This window comes from Quercus suber, unplaced genomic scaffold, assembly GCF_002906115.3.
Source record: "Quercus suber isolate HL8 unplaced genomic scaffold, Cork oak 2.0 scaffold_466, whole genome shotgun sequence".
In the NCBI taxonomy this organism is placed as follows: domain Eukaryota; kingdom Viridiplantae; phylum Streptophyta; class Magnoliopsida; order Fagales; family Fagaceae; genus Quercus; species Quercus suber.
Window position 1 is genome coordinate 225,566 of NW_027069917.1, and position 20,151 is coordinate 245,716.

At 36.8% G+C, this 20,151-nt stretch overlaps 1 protein-coding gene and 1 long non-coding RNA gene across 2 annotated transcripts; one reads left to right on the plus strand and one right to left on the minus strand.

The window, feature by feature from the left end:
* Positions 1–8,996: 8,996 nt before the first annotated feature.
* Positions 8,997–10,821, minus strand: LOC136062909 (uncharacterized). Its single transcript, XR_010624642.1, has 3 exons — positions 10,601–10,821; positions 9,946–9,996; positions 8,997–9,476 (listed from the first exon to the last, which is right to left on the minus strand). It is a non-coding gene; the product is annotated as an uncharacterized LOC136062909 (long non-coding RNA).
* A 2,412-nt stretch (positions 10,822–13,233) lies between these two features.
* On the plus strand, positions 13,234–13,668 carry LOC112030603 (uncharacterized mitochondrial protein AtMg01250-like). The gene has a single exon (XM_024063278.1). It carries the CDS (start codon positions 13,234–13,236, stop codon positions 13,666–13,668), a length of 435 nt encoding a protein of 144 aa, XP_023919046.1.
* The last annotated feature ends 6,483 nt before the right edge of the window (positions 13,669–20,151 follow it).

A 20,151-nucleotide genomic window follows, 5' to 3' on the forward strand; every position in this document is an offset into this window, starting at 1 on the left:
AAAGATCCAAGAATAGAATTATGAAAGAATTACTAACTAAATATCAATCTAACAAAATAGTTATGAAAATATGTCAATTTAGTATTGGCTAATCCTTTGACAAAACGCATTTTACTTGTAATTGGGTAAATCTAGGATATGTTTAATACTTCAAGGAATAAGGTTTCAAGTTCAAGTGTTAAAACCATGCAAATCTGTTCAAGATTCAAGTGAAGAAGTGCTAATTTTTAAAGCTCGACAACTAGCTCGACGACTAGTATCTATCAAGTTTTAAAAAGCTGTTTCAACTCGATGCTCAACAGCTCTCGACAGATAACCTATCTATCGAGATTTATGAAAATCGGATTTTCAATTCTGAATTTCATCCAATCCGTGTATACATGTTTGGGCTTTTTTTCTCACAACCCCAAACATATATAAGGATTATTTTAGGGCCGTCACAGTTGATGCAAGTGAGTACAACTTGAGGTAAAGGTTTTTCACAAGCATATTGTGATTGGAGACAATTTGCCCTAATTCATCTTTCTCTTCAAGAAGCTGTTGCATTTGTACGACGTAGGGTTTTGTAACCAAGGAGTTTCATGATCTTCATCGTGTGGATGAACTGAAGAACTTTACAGCCAACATCTTTCTCAAGTTAGTGTATAAGCCACGTACTGGGATCCGCGCATCAATTGGTTAGTCATGTACTAGGAGCCGTACATTAAAAGGAGAGATTGTCACTACAGAACAAGTCCAATTGGGTATTGGGATAAGAGTTCAACTGTAGGTTGGTATAAGGTACTGGGATTCCTTTAGTTGTAACCGCTTATTGCGATAATAGTGGATTCTCGGGAGTGGTGACCTTAAAATCACACGGTAGGGTTTTTCCCTTGGAGGTTTTCACCATTCGTAAACAAATAACCATTTCAACTTTATTTTCTACTACATATTAACTTAGTTGGTGATTTGTTTGTGCTACCATGCGTATTGCGTGTTAATTAACTTAATTAATTCACTTAACTAATTAATTGGTTAATTTATCACAAGGGATCAATACATTCTTGGCCTATCATCTCTCTCTCTCTCTCTCTCTCTCTCTCTCTCTCTCTGGAGTTAGTACTTAGTAGTTGGAAAATGCCTTTAGTGTCTTAGACCTATTGTTCTCAATTCACTAGAAGGGATAGTTTGGACCTCTTGGTCTTGAGCTACCAACTTCCTATTCATGTATTCCCCTCTAGAAAGTTATGGTCCCTATTTTCTAGAGTTAGTAGTAGGGAGGTGCCTTTGGTGTCTTAAACCTTTTGATCTCAATTCACTAGAAGGGATAGTTTGGACCTCTTGGTCTCATGCTACCAACTTCCTACTTACAAATCCTTCTCTAGAGAGGTTTTCTTGCTTAGAGTGTTCAAGAGTACTGGTGCATGTAGGTAAGTTTTCTAAACCTCTTCGTTTTTTACTATGCTCTAGCATTTAGATTCAAGCATGCTTTATTTTCATGTTCTTAGTTAGTCCTTGTTTGTTTAGCATTCTAGATCTATGTTTTGCTTATCTTTTCATAGTTTTTGTGTTTCTAGGGTTTTTAATTCAAATATTATGTTCACTTGTTTAGAATTATGGTTTTTCCTAGTTATGAACGTGTTTCCATGCTTTTGATTTAAAATACTAAAATAACATGTTCTTGCATCCTAGATCTATGATTATCTTTTTAATTAAATTTTGGTTCATAGATTCAATTTGCTAAAAAGATCTGTTTTTTAGAGCATTATTTTATTGCACTATTCATCACTATTTTTCTGCACTGTTTTATACATAAAATCATGGGATCACAAACTCTCTGGGGAGGGCAAGAGTGAGTCCGATTCTTCCTCAGATCCAGAAATTCAAGCCATTTTTACATCCCAGCCCATTATAGCTCCCCTAACCAGTCCTACACCTATAGCCCAAGTAAATATCCTCCTTGATACCTATGCTAGACCCATCCCAGTAATAGCATTATTTGATACAGGAGCAGCGGCAACAATCCTGCACCCTAAGATATTACCCAAAGAATACTGGTTATCTCATCATCAGATGTTCAGAGCAGCAAATGGAGAAACATTTTTGATTACTCTGAAAAGTAAGCCCATCTTCATCAGAATCTTCCCAACACTCACCATCAAGCACCAAGTCCTTGGCTCCCCTCTTACAGGAAGAGATCTTCTTATAGGATTTGACCTCCTTCATCAAATACCTAGCCTCAGATGGTCTTCAAAAGGACTTATGCATAAACAACACCTTCTCACTTGGACTCAGGTTCCCCATTTATTCACAGTTGATCCTTTTGATCCTATAAGATTCCAGATAATCAATGATTGTTGTGCAAACAGTCACTCTGAATTCCTCCTTAAAAATCCAAACCCTTTGTGGAAAAACCCAAATTTCTTCATTAGCCTACCCTTCAAAAAGAATGAAGATATCAACCCCACAAAAGCCAATCACAGGGGTATGAACCCAGAACATTTGACTTTAGCCAAGCAAGAGCTATCTACCCTCCTTTCTGAAGGACTTATTGAGCCCACAACTTCTCCGTGGGCATGTGAAGCTTTCTATGTTAACAAGCATGCTGAGCAAGTGCGTGGAAAACTCAGATTGGTGATCAATTATCAGGATCTTAACCATTTCCTAGCAGATGACAAATTTCCCTTGCCAAACAAGAGTGCTCTGTTCCAGCATCTTTCAAATGCTAGGGTATTCTCAAAGTTTGATCTTAAAGCAGGCTTTTGGCAATTAGGAATCCATCCAGAAGAAAGATACAAGACAGCATTCTGCATTCCAGACCATCATTATCAATGGACAGTCATGCCTTTTGGCCTAAAAAATGCTCCATCCCAATTTCAAAAAGCAATGGTAACTCTGTTCCATCCCCTCTTGACAAATGCATTAATTTATGTAGATGATATCCTTCTGTTTTCAAAAGACGAAGAGTCTCATGAAAAATTGCTCATTGAATTCCATAATTTGGCAAGATCACAAGGGGTAATGCTTTCAGAAAAGAAAATGGTCATAGGACAGTCTTCTATAGACTTTTTGGGAGTAAATATTTCAGAAGGGAAGTATACTTTACAGCCTCATATAGCTGTTTCTCTTAGTGAATTCCCAGATAAGCTCACAAGTGCTAAGCAAATACAACAGTTCCTTGGAATTGTAAATTATATGTCTGATTTTATCCCAAAGATTTCCAAGTACAGGAATTGTTTGGCTCAGCTATTGAAGAAATCATCCCCAGAATGGAATTCTGTTCATACAGAAGTAGTCCAACAACTGAAGAAATTAGCAGAAAAGCTTCCTCCTTTGCAGATTCCAGGTCCGGGCAAAAGAATTTTGCAGACAGATGCTAGTGATGAATATTGGGCAGCAGCCCTTTTTGAGGAGCTTAATGGCAAAAGAAACATTTGTGGATATAAAAGTGGTGCATTTAAGCCTTCAGAGCTTCATTATCACTCCACTTTCAAAGAGATTCTAGCAGTCAAACATGGGATTGAAAAATTCCAGTTCCATCTTATTGGGCATAATTTTCTAGTAGAAATGGATATGTCCTCTTTCCCCAAAATGCTTCAGTTCAAAAGGAAAATGCTCCCACATCCTCAGTTACTCAGATGGTCAAATTGGTTTTCACAATGGTCTTTTCAAGTAAAACACATCAAAGGAAAAGATAATCTCATCACTGATTATCTTTCTAGAAAGCCTCCTGCTCTTAACACCACCATTATCCCTCCACCCTTGTGTGTATATCCTATTACTGATCCATCCACATCCTCAAATCCACCCATGGCAGAACCTAATGATATCCTTACCATGATAGACACCCTTCCTCCAGAAATAAAGGACCAAATAAAAACCTTGACCCTTCAAGCCAGATCCAAAAGAATCATTAGAACCCTTCATGAATACCTTAAAAAACACCAGTGCCACTTTCTAGCTGTTTTTCCTGATGCGGACCAACCATGGAAAACCCCTTTTGCCTTTTGGGTAACTAATTGGAATGTTGCACATTACCTTTACATGTGGTACTTACTCAATGAGTATTACCTATGTCTCCATTTTGAGCCAGAATTCTACAGATACATTTTTCCCCATAGAAATAAATATTTTCACAAGTTCTCGTTTGAAATCCTGAAAAATGATGCCCATAATGGTGATTGGACGAAGTATCCAAAAACAGAACATCCAAGATTTGGTCACAAAGTCACCTCAGCGTGTTTGGTAGCCAAGTTGAATTCTAAAAATGATATCCGAGCAGATGGAATTCTTCACCCTTCAGAGATGCATTGGGTTACTAATTCAGATGGTACACTCCACACACATTCAGATGTTCATTGGGTATCTTGTTATCATGCACTTACCATGGCTGAATCCCTTAACAAAGGAATCCTTCCTGAAATAGTACCAACTGATCCAGACATCTGTAGGCAACAATGGCCACATGAAGATCATTGGGAGATGCCTAATCCTCTTGTAGGGTATGATGACCCTTACTATCACAATCATGATCCAGATGACGTTGATGAAGAATGGTTCCAAGGAAGAGATGGATGGGATTAAAATAGCATTATTGTAAAATATCGTTTGCTTTATTGTAAAAAAAAAAAAAAAAAAAAAAAAAAAAAAAAGAGCACTACAAAGTCCTAGAAACGTCTTCAGACGTAATCTTTCACCCGTTACTGTTCATTATCTATTTGTCAGAAACATATCTCTGAAGAAATCCAATCCTGTATTCAGCATGACACTTGTTGCCAAGCTTCACTTCTTCAGACTCATATGAAGACAAAAAGATGGCAGATCCTTATCTCCCAGAAGATTCTTCAGAGCCGGTCCCTTCTCTTGTAATGACACTTGTAACTCCATAAGAATGGCCCCTCCTTTTCTGTATTGTATTATGTATTTCGTTTGGTCTATAAATAGGGTCCTTGTAATCTTAAGGAGGCAAGAGAGAGTTAGGAGAAGCCTCCATAGCCGACCTGAATCCTAGATGTCTGATGTAAAAAAGCTCTCAAATCTAATAATATCGTTTGCTTTATTGTATGTTGTTCTGAGTCTTAATCCTTATATGATAAAAACAATTTTGTGTTTTAGTTTCAAGAATAAAATATGTTTCAAAATCAAAACTTCTTTTTAAAATTAAATCTCTTTACAAATCTGAAGGTCTTTTTCAAAATAAAAATTGTTTTCAAAATCTATTTGGATCTATGAATTAATCTTAGTCTCTAATTTAAGTCTAGGCTAAGAACTCAATAACATGTTCACATGCTCTAGATTAGGGTTTGTCATATATCACACACATATTCACCATGTCTTTCAATATTAACTTTTTGCTTGTCTAGAATAAGGTTTCATCATCAATGTTTGTTTCAATATCTTTACAATCATATGTTCTTGGATAATACAAATTCTTGAATGACATGATATGATCATTGGCCACTATAGTCTAGAAGACTAGTTTCACTAAGCAGTTTGGTGCTTAAAACCTTCACAATCCTGTAACCTAGCCTTTAAACTTAGATCTAGGGTTAGTAGATTAGGATTTTTCTTGTAATATTCTATTTTTTATATTGTAACTAGGAATTGAAAATTTGTATTTTTGTTTTAGATTGTATCTAGGATCAAAGCCACATAATTTTCTAATTATTATCAAAGAAATGTACAATTTCAATTTATCAATAAGAACAATGCACTTTTTGATTTGATTTTCTTGTTTTTCCAATTAAATAAGTAGCAACTCCAAGTAAACCCTTAATCTAGGGGGCTTGATAACATTTGTAGTAGCTCTACTCTCTCTTGAGAGACAATAACATGACTCCACCTATTCATGTGAGTTATGCCAAAACCTTCTTTAGGTTTCGGCCAGGGGCGTGATCTCTCACATCACCACCATAGTTTGAGCATATTGGATTAAAAGGGATCAAAACTATGGAAACAAGAAGAGAAAACTCTAAAAGCATTAGTAATTTATGGTTGAAAATTAGAGAAGAAAAAGAAGCATTTCTGGGGAGTGTATGTTCTAAATACTCTTTGAAAAGTGCTTCTTTAAACCAAAATAGTAAAAGATATAAGCTTTCCTTACTATATTATTCTATGCCAATGCCAAAGATAATTTTCCTAAAGGGTCAAAAGGCATTTTTAAAGAGCCTTTTGGCTCTTAGTGTGGTGCCCCAAATCTAATTTGGATATTGTCTAAGTGTGTGTTGTATGGGTGTATGATGAGTCCCACATTAGGCATTTATTGCGTACACCTAAGCTTTATTAATAACTATAAGGAGCTTCAATTGTGACTAAATCTGTAGAGGTATAGCACAAATGTAATTAGCATTTTTCCTTGGGTTGTTACATGTAGTATATATGTAACAGAACCAGTCTGGTAACCCAGTGTGGGCTCAGGGACAATACCCCCTCAAAGTGGGCCCCAACAAAGGTGTTAGGTATTTAAGTGGGGAAGATTGTGGCACCCACGATTTGATTTGTATATTGTCTGTGTGTGTGTTGTGTAGATGTCTAATGAGTCCCACATCAAATATTTACTACGCAGATCTATGCTTTATTAACAACTATAAGGAGTCTTAAACCAAGAAAACTAGTAAAAAAATCGGTCAAAACAAGAAAAAATTGATCAAGAATTAGTAAAAATAAGGAACCAGTCTCTTTTCTGGTTCTTTGACCATTTTAGTTCTTAAAACCATGGTTCTTGTCATCAAAATGACATACTATTATTTTGAATTTGATTTGCCGCTAGAATGGCAAGAAGTTGGAATGAAGACTAATATAGGGGGAAATTGCACTTTACCACCCTGAATTATACACTAGATTATACTTTGCACCCTAAACTATCACATTTTGCACCCCACTGTTACTTTTGCTATTATTTTTAATGGAATGCTACTGCACATGACAAGCACATGCATTTTGCTTAGGTGGAACAAACTTAAAAATTGAAGCACCCTTCTTCGAAATCAATTAAAATAGAAGCCAATTCGACTCTTTCTTGAGTGTTTAATAGATGCATTGATAAAACTGACTAGGGTCTCTCTGCCCTTAAGAAAGTTTTGGCTCTGACCATCCTCTCTTAGGCTGTAGAATAGGTAGGTCCCTTCCTTGTGAAGGTTGTTTGTCCTCTATAGGTAACTAGTTTACTCTCAGAGCTTGTTGGTTGTATTTTTTCATAGGGTTTTTGGGAAACACAGGTACTATGGAGGATATTACCAAGTCTTGGAAAAACCTCTCCCTCAATGAGAGGGCAGGTTCAAACCTTATTCTGCAAAACAATCTAAGGTCATCCAAGTTCATCATAACTACAAAATTCCTAACTAGGTGAGCCTTGAATATGGAAGCAGTGGCACGAACGTTCCAACAACTATGGAGGTCTACGAGTGGTTTTCAAATTAGGAATATCGAAGACCACAATGTCCTCTTTGTTTTTAGCACTCAGTTGGATGTCAATCGTATCACCTAAAGCGAGCCTTGGAGTTTTGATAAACACCTTGTCATGTTGGAATCGTTTGACGGTGAAGTCCCTGCTCAGGAGCTGTAGTTTCGAAAGGCCACATTTTGGGTCCAAATGCATGATATTCCAATCTGTTTCATGAAGAGTGGAGTGGCTGAGAGTATTTGTGATATTATTGGCAAGTTGTGTAGATCAAATGGCGGAGTAGAGGAAGATAGTGGTAGTTTTATTTGCATTAAAGTGACCCCTAGATATTGCTCTACCTCTTTGTAGAGGTCGGTTGGTTTCTTTCGAGAATGGAAAAAAATTCTGGGTTAAGTTTAGATATGAACAACTGCCCAATATCTGCTATTGGTGCAGATGCATGGATCACAGAGATAAAGAGTGCAGGTTATGGGTTGAAAGCAAAGGCACTCTCACCCCTGAACAGAGGCAGTTCGACCAGAGCCTACAAGCTGCCCCGTACAAGTCCTATAACAAACCGGTGGTTTTTGTTCTTGGTTTTTATGAGGGTGAAAAGGTTCTAAGGAAAAAAGCTCAGTCTGTCAGTGAGGAGAGCAGTCCAGGCATGGCGGAGGAAAATCTCCATGGTGAATCCGTTCCCGATATGGAATTGTGCATGGATGGGGAAATGGAAAAAGGAAAATATTAAAGTATCTACGCCTACATCACAGACGTTGAGGGCCAGTAAAGATAGTGATGTGACTGATAAGGAAGGTTGTACTAGGCGAATCACCTCTTTTAGCGAGAATCCAAGGATGGCAAGGGATACACAGGATCAATGCGAGCATGAGGACCTTTTCTCGGCTAAACTTCAGGAGATTGATAGGGAAATCGCCATGTTTGAAGGCGAAAAAAGGGGATTAAATACGACAGACAATGCGTTGCAGAGTAACATGCCCTAAAATCCACCTTTAGCCACCTGGGGTTTTTTCAAAGTTAGAGGGCAAGGCAGGAGAAGCAGAGGATGGTCAGGAAATGCAAAAGCATCTGGGCCCTGATGATATTAGTGTCAAAGTAAATGGGTCATGCACTATTTGTCACACCCCAAAGGGTCCAAAGCATGAAAAAGACATCTCAAAGAACCTGTAGATTTTCTTTTTTGACAATTTAATCCACAAAAATCACATCAAGTACTAAAATCAAGAATTATCATAATAATTCCATTAAATAGACTCTCAAAGTAATTCAGAGTTCTAAACAATAATTACAATGACCATTGGCCACAAAAGAATAGAGGTCTAAATTTTAGTTACATATCATCAGCTTGTCCCATCAGTGAGAATAACGTCACAACCACTTTAATATACAAAAGAATGAGTCAAGCCTATTCTAAGATGTACACCATCTAATAAACCCATTACAAAAGTTCAGCCTCCATCAGTAGTTAGTCTAACTACTATTAGCCATCAAAAAGCTATCTCAAAAGACCGTTGCCTACTCTGAAAAGATTATAAAATAATGGAATAAAACAGAGCCTAGTAAGTAGCATATTTAATGGGGGGTGGGGAAATGCAAGTTTCATCTACTATGATAATAATAATATGACAAGAATGATTTAATAATGAAATACAAGTTCCTCAAAGTAAATATCTTGAAACCATATGCTATAATCTGTGAGCAATAATAGTATAATTCCAAAGCCATTAATTCTAACATATGGTAATTTATCTCAAATATACCACACTACCACATAGACCGGTCAGGGGATCCATCCATTCACAATTGGCATGATATTGTCCTCTCTGGTATACAGACTCTTGGCCCCATGGACAGCAGCCTCACCCATACCCTCAAGGTTTCTCTCTTCCCCCATGGGCAGCAAAGAGAGCGCGTCAAATAGGACCTCTCTTGCATGTGATCTCTTGGCCCCATGGGCAACAGCCTCACCCACACATAATTAAGGAATCCTCTTCCCCCCATGAACAGCAGGGAAGAACGCGTCATCCAAAGTGAAAGGGCACTAACCTAGATTTGATTCCATTGTCACAAAGACTACAAAAACCAAATCGGATGATTACTGAGAAATCACACATGGCATGGTGTTAAAACAACATAAACTCACAGGTTACATTACTTTGAAACACATAGTTCATATCCAGGTAGTTTCAGAAAACCTTAAATAATCTAACTTCTACAAAGTTTGTAAAATTTTCAACTTCATTCTTGTCAAAAGATTTTCTATTAATTTCTCAAGTACTAAGACAAGATAAGCATCTTAAATTTTCCAATACACCATAAAATCCAAGATTTTCTTATCAAGATTAAATAAAAGATGCTCATTTTTCCATATCAACAATTCATGCATTTCCCCAAATGCAATACCAAATATGATGCTCTTTTCATATGTAATAATATATAATAGGGTCACAACACAATACTTTTAAGAAACCATATATCCATATATAATTTTCCAAAATGTATTTGACCCAAAAACAACATTTATAAAACATGGTTATTTTCCAAAATCCCATTAAAAAGTTACTTACCTCACACCGCAAAATCCTAATTCTCCAAGCTCCAAGGAGATTAGCTAGAACCTAAAAAATATTAAGTAAACCTATCACAATAAGTATAGAGCTTGAAATTGCATCTAGCCACAATTTAGGAATTGCCAAATAATCACTTAATTAGGCAAGCCTAGTATTTAACCTCATCAATAATAATATATTCCACTTCCATAGTTTCTCAACAAATTGATTCACAAGGCATAAACTCCAATTTATAGAGTTAACCCATTTAATATCATCTCCAACATTATGACTAGCTTCCATAAGATTTACACTACATCATTAAAAGATCCATGAAAGCAAAATCAAAATATCCTCTAAGACAACAAATTTAGAACTTCAACTAACTCCAAATAAACCCAATGGCAATGGAAAAATTAAATTTACCAACCATCACATGTTATAACTTAAAACTCCTAAATTTTTCCACCATACATAAACCTTAAGTAGCCAACAATAGCACAAAATATATACCCACTCATCAAATAATCCCACCAATACAAAACACATACATAAAAACACATAAATATCACCTCCAATGCTCATAAATCACATGGGTATCATTATTAAAGCTTAGATAAAAATAACCTCAAGCAAAAGTGCAAAACCCACCAAAAAGATGAGAAATTTTTACCTCAAAAAAAGGATGTGAAGGTGTTTATGGGTTCCCAAAAATTTTCCGGTGATCTTGCCAGAAAAATGATGGTGGAGATGTTGATTTGGAGGTGTCGGCAAGAGAGTTTGAAGGAGTGAAAAGGAGTTCTGCCAAAAATGAAAAAGAAGAAAAAGAAAGAAAAGAGAAGTGAGGGAGTGAGCTGGCCAAAGAAGAGATAAGATGAGAGAAAAGGAGTGTTGGGTAGTGGGGTTAGGTGGGGGGCACGTGGGAGCTTAAAACAACCTAACCTCTCATTTTTTTTTTTTTTAAACTGATAGGACATTACACTATTGGGCTGAGTTTAGGCAACACAGCTTTACCTCTTAAGGGGTTGGACAAAGGAACTGATCAAGGCTTAATTACCAAGCCCATTTATCTTAAGGCTTCTTAAAAAGTGCAAGGAAGAAAGAGGACCAGGTTGGAAAGGCTAGCCCCTGTTAAAACATCCCAGAATATAAGCTCTCCCCTAACCCATGAAAGACCTCCACCTGAAGCTTTAGATACTCAACTCGTGAAAAGGAGAGAGGTTAGCAAAAATGAGTCCCCTACCCTATCTGTATTATCGGCGGTGGCTGTCAATTAGCCTTGTCATTCACTATGAATTGTGTCAACTGAAACTGCCGTGGGCTTGGGAACCCACGGCGAGTTCAAGAGCTTTTGGAACTAGTGAAAGCAAAGAGCCCTAACTTGGTTTTTTTAATGGAAACCAGGAAAAAGAATTCTTATTTAGAAAGGTTGAGATGTAGATTGAAGTTTGATAACTTATTCATTGTGCCAAGAAGAAATCGGGGTGGTGGTCTTGCTATGCTTTGGATGGATGAGCTGAATTTGCACATTCAGACTTTCTCTCCTCGACACATCGACATAGTGATTAATCCAAGAATTGATGACACCTAGCGCTTCATGGGATTCTACGGAGCTCCTAAAGTTGCCAACCAGGAAGATTCTTGGTCTATGCTCTGCCACCTAGCCTCACAGTACAATTTACCGTGGGTGTGCATCGATGATTTCAATGAAATTGTGTAGGTCGAAGAGAAATTAGGAGGAGCGATTCGATCTGAAAAACAAATGCAAGATTTCAGAGGTTGTTAAGATTTCTATGGGCTTAAGGATTTGGGTTACACGGTGATACCCTTTACCTGGTGTAACATGAGGTTTGATGGCTCTCTAGTTTGGGTTTGGTTAGATAAAGCTTTGGCCATAGCTAACTGGATCTTGAAATTCCCCTCTATCCTTCTCCATCATCTTCAAGGTTTGTCTTTTGATCATAAGCTTTTGTGGTTAGCTTCTGATGATGTCAATAAGAAATTGTGTAGGTCGAAGAGAAATTAGGAGGAGCGATTCGATCTGAAAAACAAATGCAAGATTTCAGAGGTTGTTAAGATTTCTATGGGCTTAAGGATTTGGGTTACACGGTGATACCCTTTACCTGGTGTAACATGAGGTTTGATGGCTCTCTAGTTTGGGTTTGGTTAGATAAAGCTTTGGCCATAGCTAACTGGATCTTGAAATTCCCCTCTATCCTTCTCCATCATCTTCAAGGTTTGTCTTTTGATCATAAGCTTTTGTGGTTAGCTTCTGATGATGTCAATACTCGATTTTACAGATCCCAAAAACCTTTCCGGTTTGAAGCCATATGGCTTAAAGATGATCATTGTGAGGAGGTGGTTCACTCGGCCTGGGATATGTGCCTAGAAGAGGATGCTATGGGTAAAGTGTAGGAAGTTTTTTGATTGCCAGACTGAGTTAAGCTTTAGGATAAGAAAACATTTGGTAATATTCGTATAGCTTTAGTCCAAAAACGGAAAGAACTTCTGCGAGCAGAAAGTGACTCTATGGTTGGGAGGCGTGGGCATGCTCGGATCAAAGCTCTTATTGAGGAGATTCACAAGATGATGGAAAATGAGGAATGTATGTGGCGCCAGCATTCAAGAACTGATTGGTTGAAATTTGGAGATCAGAACACTAATTATTTCCATTGTCAAGCAATAGAGAGGAATAAAAAAAACTTCATTGCAAGTCTAGAGAATGAGCAAGGGATTTGGGTGGAAGGGGAAGATTGGATTGGGAACCTGATCACAAGATACTACTCTTCTTTATTTACCTCGGCAAATCCTTCCGAGTTTGCACCTATTCTAAATGTGGTAAAACGGAGGGTGTCAGCGGAGATGAATGATGAGTTGCTTAAGCCATTTTTGGAGGATGAGGTGAAACATGCTTTAAAGCAAATGGACGCGAATACAACCCTAGGATCGGATGGCTTACCACCACTTTTCTACAAACAGTTTTAGGGAAAAATTGGTAAGGAAGTAACAGAAGCACTCTTGGCAATCCTTAATTTAGGTACAATCCTAGCTAATCTTAACCATACTTTCATTACCTTGATTCCTAAAATTTAGTGTCCTAGAAAAGTTTTGTATTTCAGACCAATTAGCTTAAGTAATGTCTTGTATAAGTTGATAGCTGAAGTCTTGGAAAATTGCTTAAAACCTCTTCTGCCTAAGCTAATTTCGGAGACTCAGAGCGCCTTCCTATCAGAGTGACTTTTTATAGATAATGTCCTCATAGCCCATGAGACGCTGCATTACCTGAAAGAAAAGAGAACAGGCAAAATGGATTACATGGCATTGAAGCTTGATATGCGGAAGGCTTATGACCGAGTTGAATGGGTTTATTTGGAGAGGATTATGGAAAAGATGGGTTTTAGTCCAAGGTGGATTAATCTAATTACTGCTTGTATCTGCACTGTTACTTATTCAGTTATGCTTAATGGCCAACCATATGGTTGGATTACTCCAACCCGAGGGTTGCGTCAGGGTGATCCATTATCGCCTTATCTTTTCTTATTGGTGACAGAGGGTTTGCATGCTCTTTTTGAACAAGCCGAGAGGATTGGAGACATTAGGGGAGTATCTTTGTGCCCTGCTAGTCCAAGGGTATCCCACCTCTTATTTGCTGACGACAGTGTGGTATTTTGTAGAGCTACAGTTTCTAAGTGTGTGAAGATCCAATCAATTCTATATCAATATGAGCAAGCTTCAAGTTAGTCCATCAATAGAGGAAAGACTAATATTTTCTTCAACTCTAACACTCTATCTCGGACTAAAGAGGTTATTTCTACCTTCTTGGGTGTCCCTGTTACTCAAAGATACGAGCATTACTTTGGTCTACCCTTCTTGGTTGGACGTACAAAAAAGAAGTCATTTAGTATCATCAAGGAGAGAATTTGGAAGAAATTGAAGGGATGGAAGCAAAAACTCTTGTCTCAAGCAGGTCGTGAAATTCTTGTGAAGGCGGTTATCCAAGCCATTCCTACTTACATCATGTCATGCTTTAAGTTGCCTAAAGGTCTCATCAATGAGATTGAGATGCTTATTAGTAAGTTTTGGTCGGGATATCACAGTGAGTAGAGGAAAATTCATTGGATTAGTTGGGAAAAAATGTGCCAGCCTAAGAGTGAGGGGGTATGGGCTTCAAAGAATTAAGTAAGTTTAATGACTCACTTCTAGCCAAACAAATCTAGGGCGTGGATAAAAATGAGGATTCCTTGTTCCATAAAGTTTTTATGGCAAAATTTTTCCCAAACTATTCTATCATGGAATGTGAATGTTTGAACAAAGGGTCTTATGCTTGGAAAAGTATCATTCAAGCAAAGCATGTTATTGATTTGGGAAGGATTTAGAGAGTTGGAAATGGTGAATGCATTTAGATCTGAGGTGATAAGTGGCTTTCCCAAGTTTCAGGCTCTAGAGTTTTTTCCTCAGTATCAAGTATGGCTTCAAACTTAAGGGTCTGTGAGCTTATAGACCATGAAACTCATGCTTGGAAACCTGGTTTGATTGATCAAAGGTTCCTACCTTATGAAGCAAAGAGGATAAAAGTCATTCCTCTGAGTATGTATGATATTCAAGACCAGCAAGTGTGGCTACCTTCTACTCATGGTGAGTACACAACCCGATCAGGTTACCTGCTTTAAGCTCAAAAAGAGCGGAACTTGTTACCAAGTACCTCTTCAAGGGGAGGCAGTAGGCACCTTTGGAAGAGTATATGGGATCTACAAGTGCCTCACAAGGTGAGACACCTAATATGGAAAGCAGCCAATGAAGCTTTACCAACCCTCCACAATCTGATGCATCGCAATGTGGTTAATTCAGCTTACTGTCCAATATGTAAGTCTAATGGCGAAGACTTGATTCATGCTCTATGGAATTGCAGAAGGTTGTTGGTCGTATGGGAAACTGATGAAGAAATCATGAAACTCACCAGACAAAAATTCATTTCGTTCCCTAATCTCTAGGCTGCCTTGCTCTTGAAAAAGGATAGGATGGATGTTGAATTGTTGGTTGTGATTTTTTGGTTAGTTTGGAATAGCAGAAATGCTGCAAAAATGGGGGAATCTGTCCTTGAGTACTATCAGATTCGAGCTAGAGTAGATTCATACCTGTTGGAGTTCAAATCTGCCAAGGTGTGTGAAAGAAAGGCAGTAGCTGAAGGCAGTACCACTATTAGATGGAGGCCTCCCAGTCCCAATTATTACAAAATCAATTTTGATGGTGCAGTTTTTTCTAAGGTGGAAGCAGCGAGGTTAGGGATTGTTATTCGAGACTCCTTTGGTAGAGTGATAGGTTCTTTGGCTGAGTGCGTTCCTCTCCCCTCTTCAGCAGCTACGATGGAAGGTCTTGCCTGTAGAAGGGCTTTGGTGTTTGCTAAGGATCTGTGCATTTTCGAAGTAGTGGTTGAAGGAGATGCCAAGGTCATCATAAGGCCACCGCAAGGCAGGGAGGTGCATCATCCAGAGTATGGTCATATTATTCAGGATTGCCTTTCCTTAGCTGCTGAGTTTCATTTTTGTAAGTTTCAACATGTTAGGCGTCTAGGCAACTCAGTTGCCCATTTTCTTGCTAAACGATCTAAGTCTAGTAATGAGTTACAGGTTTGGATTGAGTCCATCCATGATGATTTAGCCCCCCTTGTAACGAGGGATGCTTTGTAATTCCTTTTCTTGAATTAAATTTGGCCGTGCGGCTTGGATTCTCAAAAAAAAAAAAAAAAAAAAATAGAAGCCAATTTTTTCCACATCTCTCTCCTTATGTCGTGCATGCTGGCCTCTTCCCCAAATTCAAATTCTTGTAAACCCTAAATTCCCAATTCGGAAATTGCTTCTGCTCCACCACTGTGACACCATCCCTCCACAATTATTTCCCATTTCATCACTCATTTCTAACTTTTATGCTTACCTATCTCTCTCCATTACATATTGCAAGCCAAGAGTAGAGATAAATTTAAGAAAGGACCCTGTCGTTGCTTTGGAGGTTGAGATTTGAGATCAATTAGAGTATTTTTCTATGCTGAGATGATGTTGTTGCAAATAGTTGATGATGCTTCAGAGTTGTGGATGATAACGATGAACCAAAATATTTAGCTTTAAGATTAGCTTTTCATTCTACTTTCCTAGGTGATTTGCATATGGGTATTGTTTAGTTAGCACTGTGAAATGGGTATTTTGTGCATATGGGTAATTTTGTGTTTATCAGTATGTGGTGGAGAGCTAGTGAGTGACCATTCCTACTGCCTATTTGTCAATTTATGGTGGAACTAGTAACTAAAGGGTGGCACGCAAGTAATACTACTTATGAGAAGTTTGCCAAAAACACCAAAAAATAATAATAATAAATAATAGAAGTGCATGGGCTTGTCACCTAAGTGAAATGCATGTGCTTGTCACATGTAGTAGCATTCTGTTAAAAATAACAGCAAAAGTAACACCGGGGTGCAAAGAGTGATAAGTGTGATATTTTAGGGTGCAAAGTATGTATTCGAATAGTTTAAAATGCAAAGTGTAATTTGATATATAATTTAGGATAGTAAAGTGTAATTTCTCCTAATATAGATAATCAAAATTGAAAATGGAAAAGACATAAAGAAATGGCTGGATAACAAAAAGATTTTTTTTTTTTGAGTGAGAAGAAAAGGTTGTTATGAAAACTATATCATATATCAGACAACATATGAGAGATTAACAGCTAATACGTTTTCAATTTCTGTTAAATACGATTTGACGTACTAACTGGCATGAAGTGGGCATGCCAGAGTGGTTATCGGGCATGACTAGAAATCATGTGGGCTCTGCCCGCACAGGTTTGAATTTCAACTATTTTTTACCTTTATTTACAATACTTTCAGGAAAAAGTTTTCAATTTCAGCAAAATAAGAGGATTCCAAATAGACCCCTAGTTTAAAGAAAATTTCTATAATTTTGCGTCTCTTTTTTAAACTAATTACGTGGGATCCATTAGAGAGGAGTTTTTATTCTAAATTGGCAAACCTGGCTTGTTAGGAAAGTTATCTTTACCCTTTTTTTTTGGGTTGAAAAAGTTATCTTTACCTTGATTGGTAAAGAAAGTTACTTCTAACCAACATCCTAGAATCCATTACATCAATCTTTTTCCTACAAATTGTAGTACACCTCAAACCATGATCAGCAATAACCTTGACCATCATTGGCACTGCTCTTTTTTCCCGTAAAATTTTCACACATTTTGATTAGATAAGTTTTCAGCCTTGATTTTTATTTCTTCAAGGGTTTGTACTCTTATAAATTTTCAGTTTAGTTTTCCCAACTCCGATTTTGTAGAAGGCCCTATTTTGGAAAGCAGGGCTGCCTAACCTTTTCTTGTCTTTAACCCACCCCTTTCCCATATTTCTATTAATGGGTTTGGCTTACATTTAGTACTTTTTTAACTGGAATCTCATTTTGTTTTAATGAGAAACTGTTACATCACTTACTAACTAAATAAAATGTGGAGATTAAAACCCACAACTACTGCCGATGTATATTTAAAATAACAAGAGATGTCAAGTCAAAAAAGTACTGGAGGTAAGTCAAACCCTCCATTAATGTAGTTTTAGAAGATGGTCTCATGAGATCAATACCCTCTCACACTATGTAAGATTCACATGTGTAGTTATATATATAAATTTTGCATTACTTAATAATTTTTGTTGGATTAATATTTTATTAGTTTCCTTGTCATATTACAAACTCTGTTATTTTTAACAAGCACACAAAATTTCATATTAATTAAATTTAGTTTACCGTTCAATCAATAAATAATTTTTTGTATATTATTTTAAAGTAGTTTAACTTGAAATTTGAAGATTTATTGATAAGATAGTTATTAATTTCTGATCATGATATATACGAGCATGAATGGGTATCACTATCAGTAGACAAAAAAAATCTAACAACTCATGGGATTTCTGAGCTATCTCATGAGCATAAAGTGAATTAGTTTAGTAAAGCTAGGATACCACTTCTTTAGTTAAAATTAAAAAAATCTAACACCGGATTTATTGAACACATCCAATCCGATGATTATTAAATTACACTAAGGTTATTTAACTTGAATCTAGCCATAAAGTTCCCTGTATAGAAGTTGAGTTGCAACTTGCAACGTCGCTTGTCATCAAGCGAAAAAGACAATGCATAGCCCACTTCTTCTAAGTTCTAACAGATATGATATGACTCCGAGCAAAAGAACTATAGTGACAATACACCAGACACTAGCATATATATTATGAAAGGAATTAACAAAGACCCAGGAACAGAAAAATGACCATATTCAATGATTTAATAATGTTAGTGTTTGGTTTGAAACTTTGAACTGGTCTTTTTGGTTGAGTTTTATTTAATTTGGTTACCTTAGTCACACTCATAACAGCTCAACTCTGTTCATAACTCTGGACTACAACTAGTTTAAACCCGGTTTAAAACACTAGTATTACTATTTTTGTGTGTGTTCTAATAAGTATTACTGTTTACTAAAAAAAAAAAAAAAATGTTTATTCCAGATTGGTTATGTGTGCTTAGTGTTTATACCCCAGTCTACAACTATAAATATTAAGCTAGCTATTTTGTAATTATACTCTAATTATGTAATGTATTACAAACCTGATTTAAAATAATAGTATTTTTTTTTTTTTTTTTTTGTGTTCTAATAAACATTATTGTTTACTAAAAAAAAAAAAAAAAAAAAAAAAAAAAAAAAACTGCTCGATTCTATTATTTCGTGTCAGTCAAATTATGTATGCATTATATGCTGCAAACATGCTTACCATTCACAATTCCATGTATAAGTCAAAGTCATTGCCTTGCATTTATATTTCTTTTTGCAGTCACCTACTGTTTGCCGGGAATTTAGAAGGGAGGAAATGAGGAATGATTGCAAGACTTTCAGCCGAGCCAAAATTAGGTCTGGCATCTAAAAAGTATTTGCTTGGATATCTAAAGATTAAAAATTAACCAACCTGCCGAATCTTTTGTAGAGTATGGAGTATGGGTTTTTCGTTTTAAGAAACTTGGATTTGCATCCTCCATACACCAAAAAACGATTCATTGTATCTTCAAATTTTATTGACAGTAGATTAATTAGGTCGGGCTTTGTAGACCATCACAAAAATAGTTAAAAGCCCAACAAGTCTAATGAGGCATTTTAAAATTTATATACACGCATCAAATGAAGCACACAGTGACGCTTGTAACAAGGGCATATGCTTGACCTGCTTCCATAGTAAGAGGACTTGAGAGCAGAGCCAAAGGATGTTAGGCTAAAAATTTCAAACAAATTTGTATATCACACAGTTGTGATATTTATGAATCTATGGCCATGTTAGTAAATAGCTATGTAGGAGTTTTTTTCGCAAGATGTAAGTAATAAGAGCACTTGTATCAGTTAATGTAAAATATAAAATGTGTCCAACTTTGTATATTTACCCCAAAATTCTTCCACATTAGTTAGTATAAAATTGTGAAAATTTACACAATTGCTACATGTTAAGTTATGGTTTTTCACATAACATTTATGTTGGCTTTATTAGATAACAAAAAGTGTTGTAATTGTATTAATTTATTTCCTTGTATTTTGTGAGATTTAATTGTAATGGGTTTAGTCTTAAGTAATGAAGATTTGCTCAAGAAGTTGATCTCATGACTTGGCTCGCAAGTGGTGCAACCCTCAAGGGTCACATGAGGAGTATATGCCAGAAGCTAAGGAATTAGGGTGTTTCGGGACTCATCTCCCGACTTGGCCGACTAGCGGGATGACCCACGAAATGCACTAACAGCTGGGATTTTTAAGTGTGACTCTTATACTCTTCACCATACTATATATACCCTTATTACCCACAAAATTGTAAGGAGATTGTTTAAAAGAAAACCCTAAAAAGGTTTCTACAACACACTTACCTTATTAGAGAGAGCTACTCATCCTCAATAGAGAAATCTTTGTAGTCTCTTCTCTTTTCCCTCTCCTATTGTTATTCCTTGAGATGATATTTATACCCAAACACAACCCACACATATTAAGAGTGTAGAGAGTGATTTGGAGCTTGGGAAGCATTGGAGATTTGCCAAAATAAGCCGATGAGGCTTGGCAAATGCAATCAGGCGATATTGCGAGATTCGAGAAGCTAGTGAAGACAAGACTCTGAGAAGTCCGTTGGTAACTGGAGCTTGAAGGGCTCAAGTACTT

Coding starts and splice junctions, on each gene's coding strand:
- LOC112030603 (XM_024063278.1), top strand. CDS start 13,234: ATGGATTACATGGCATTGAAGCTTGATATGCGGAAGGCTTATGACCGA.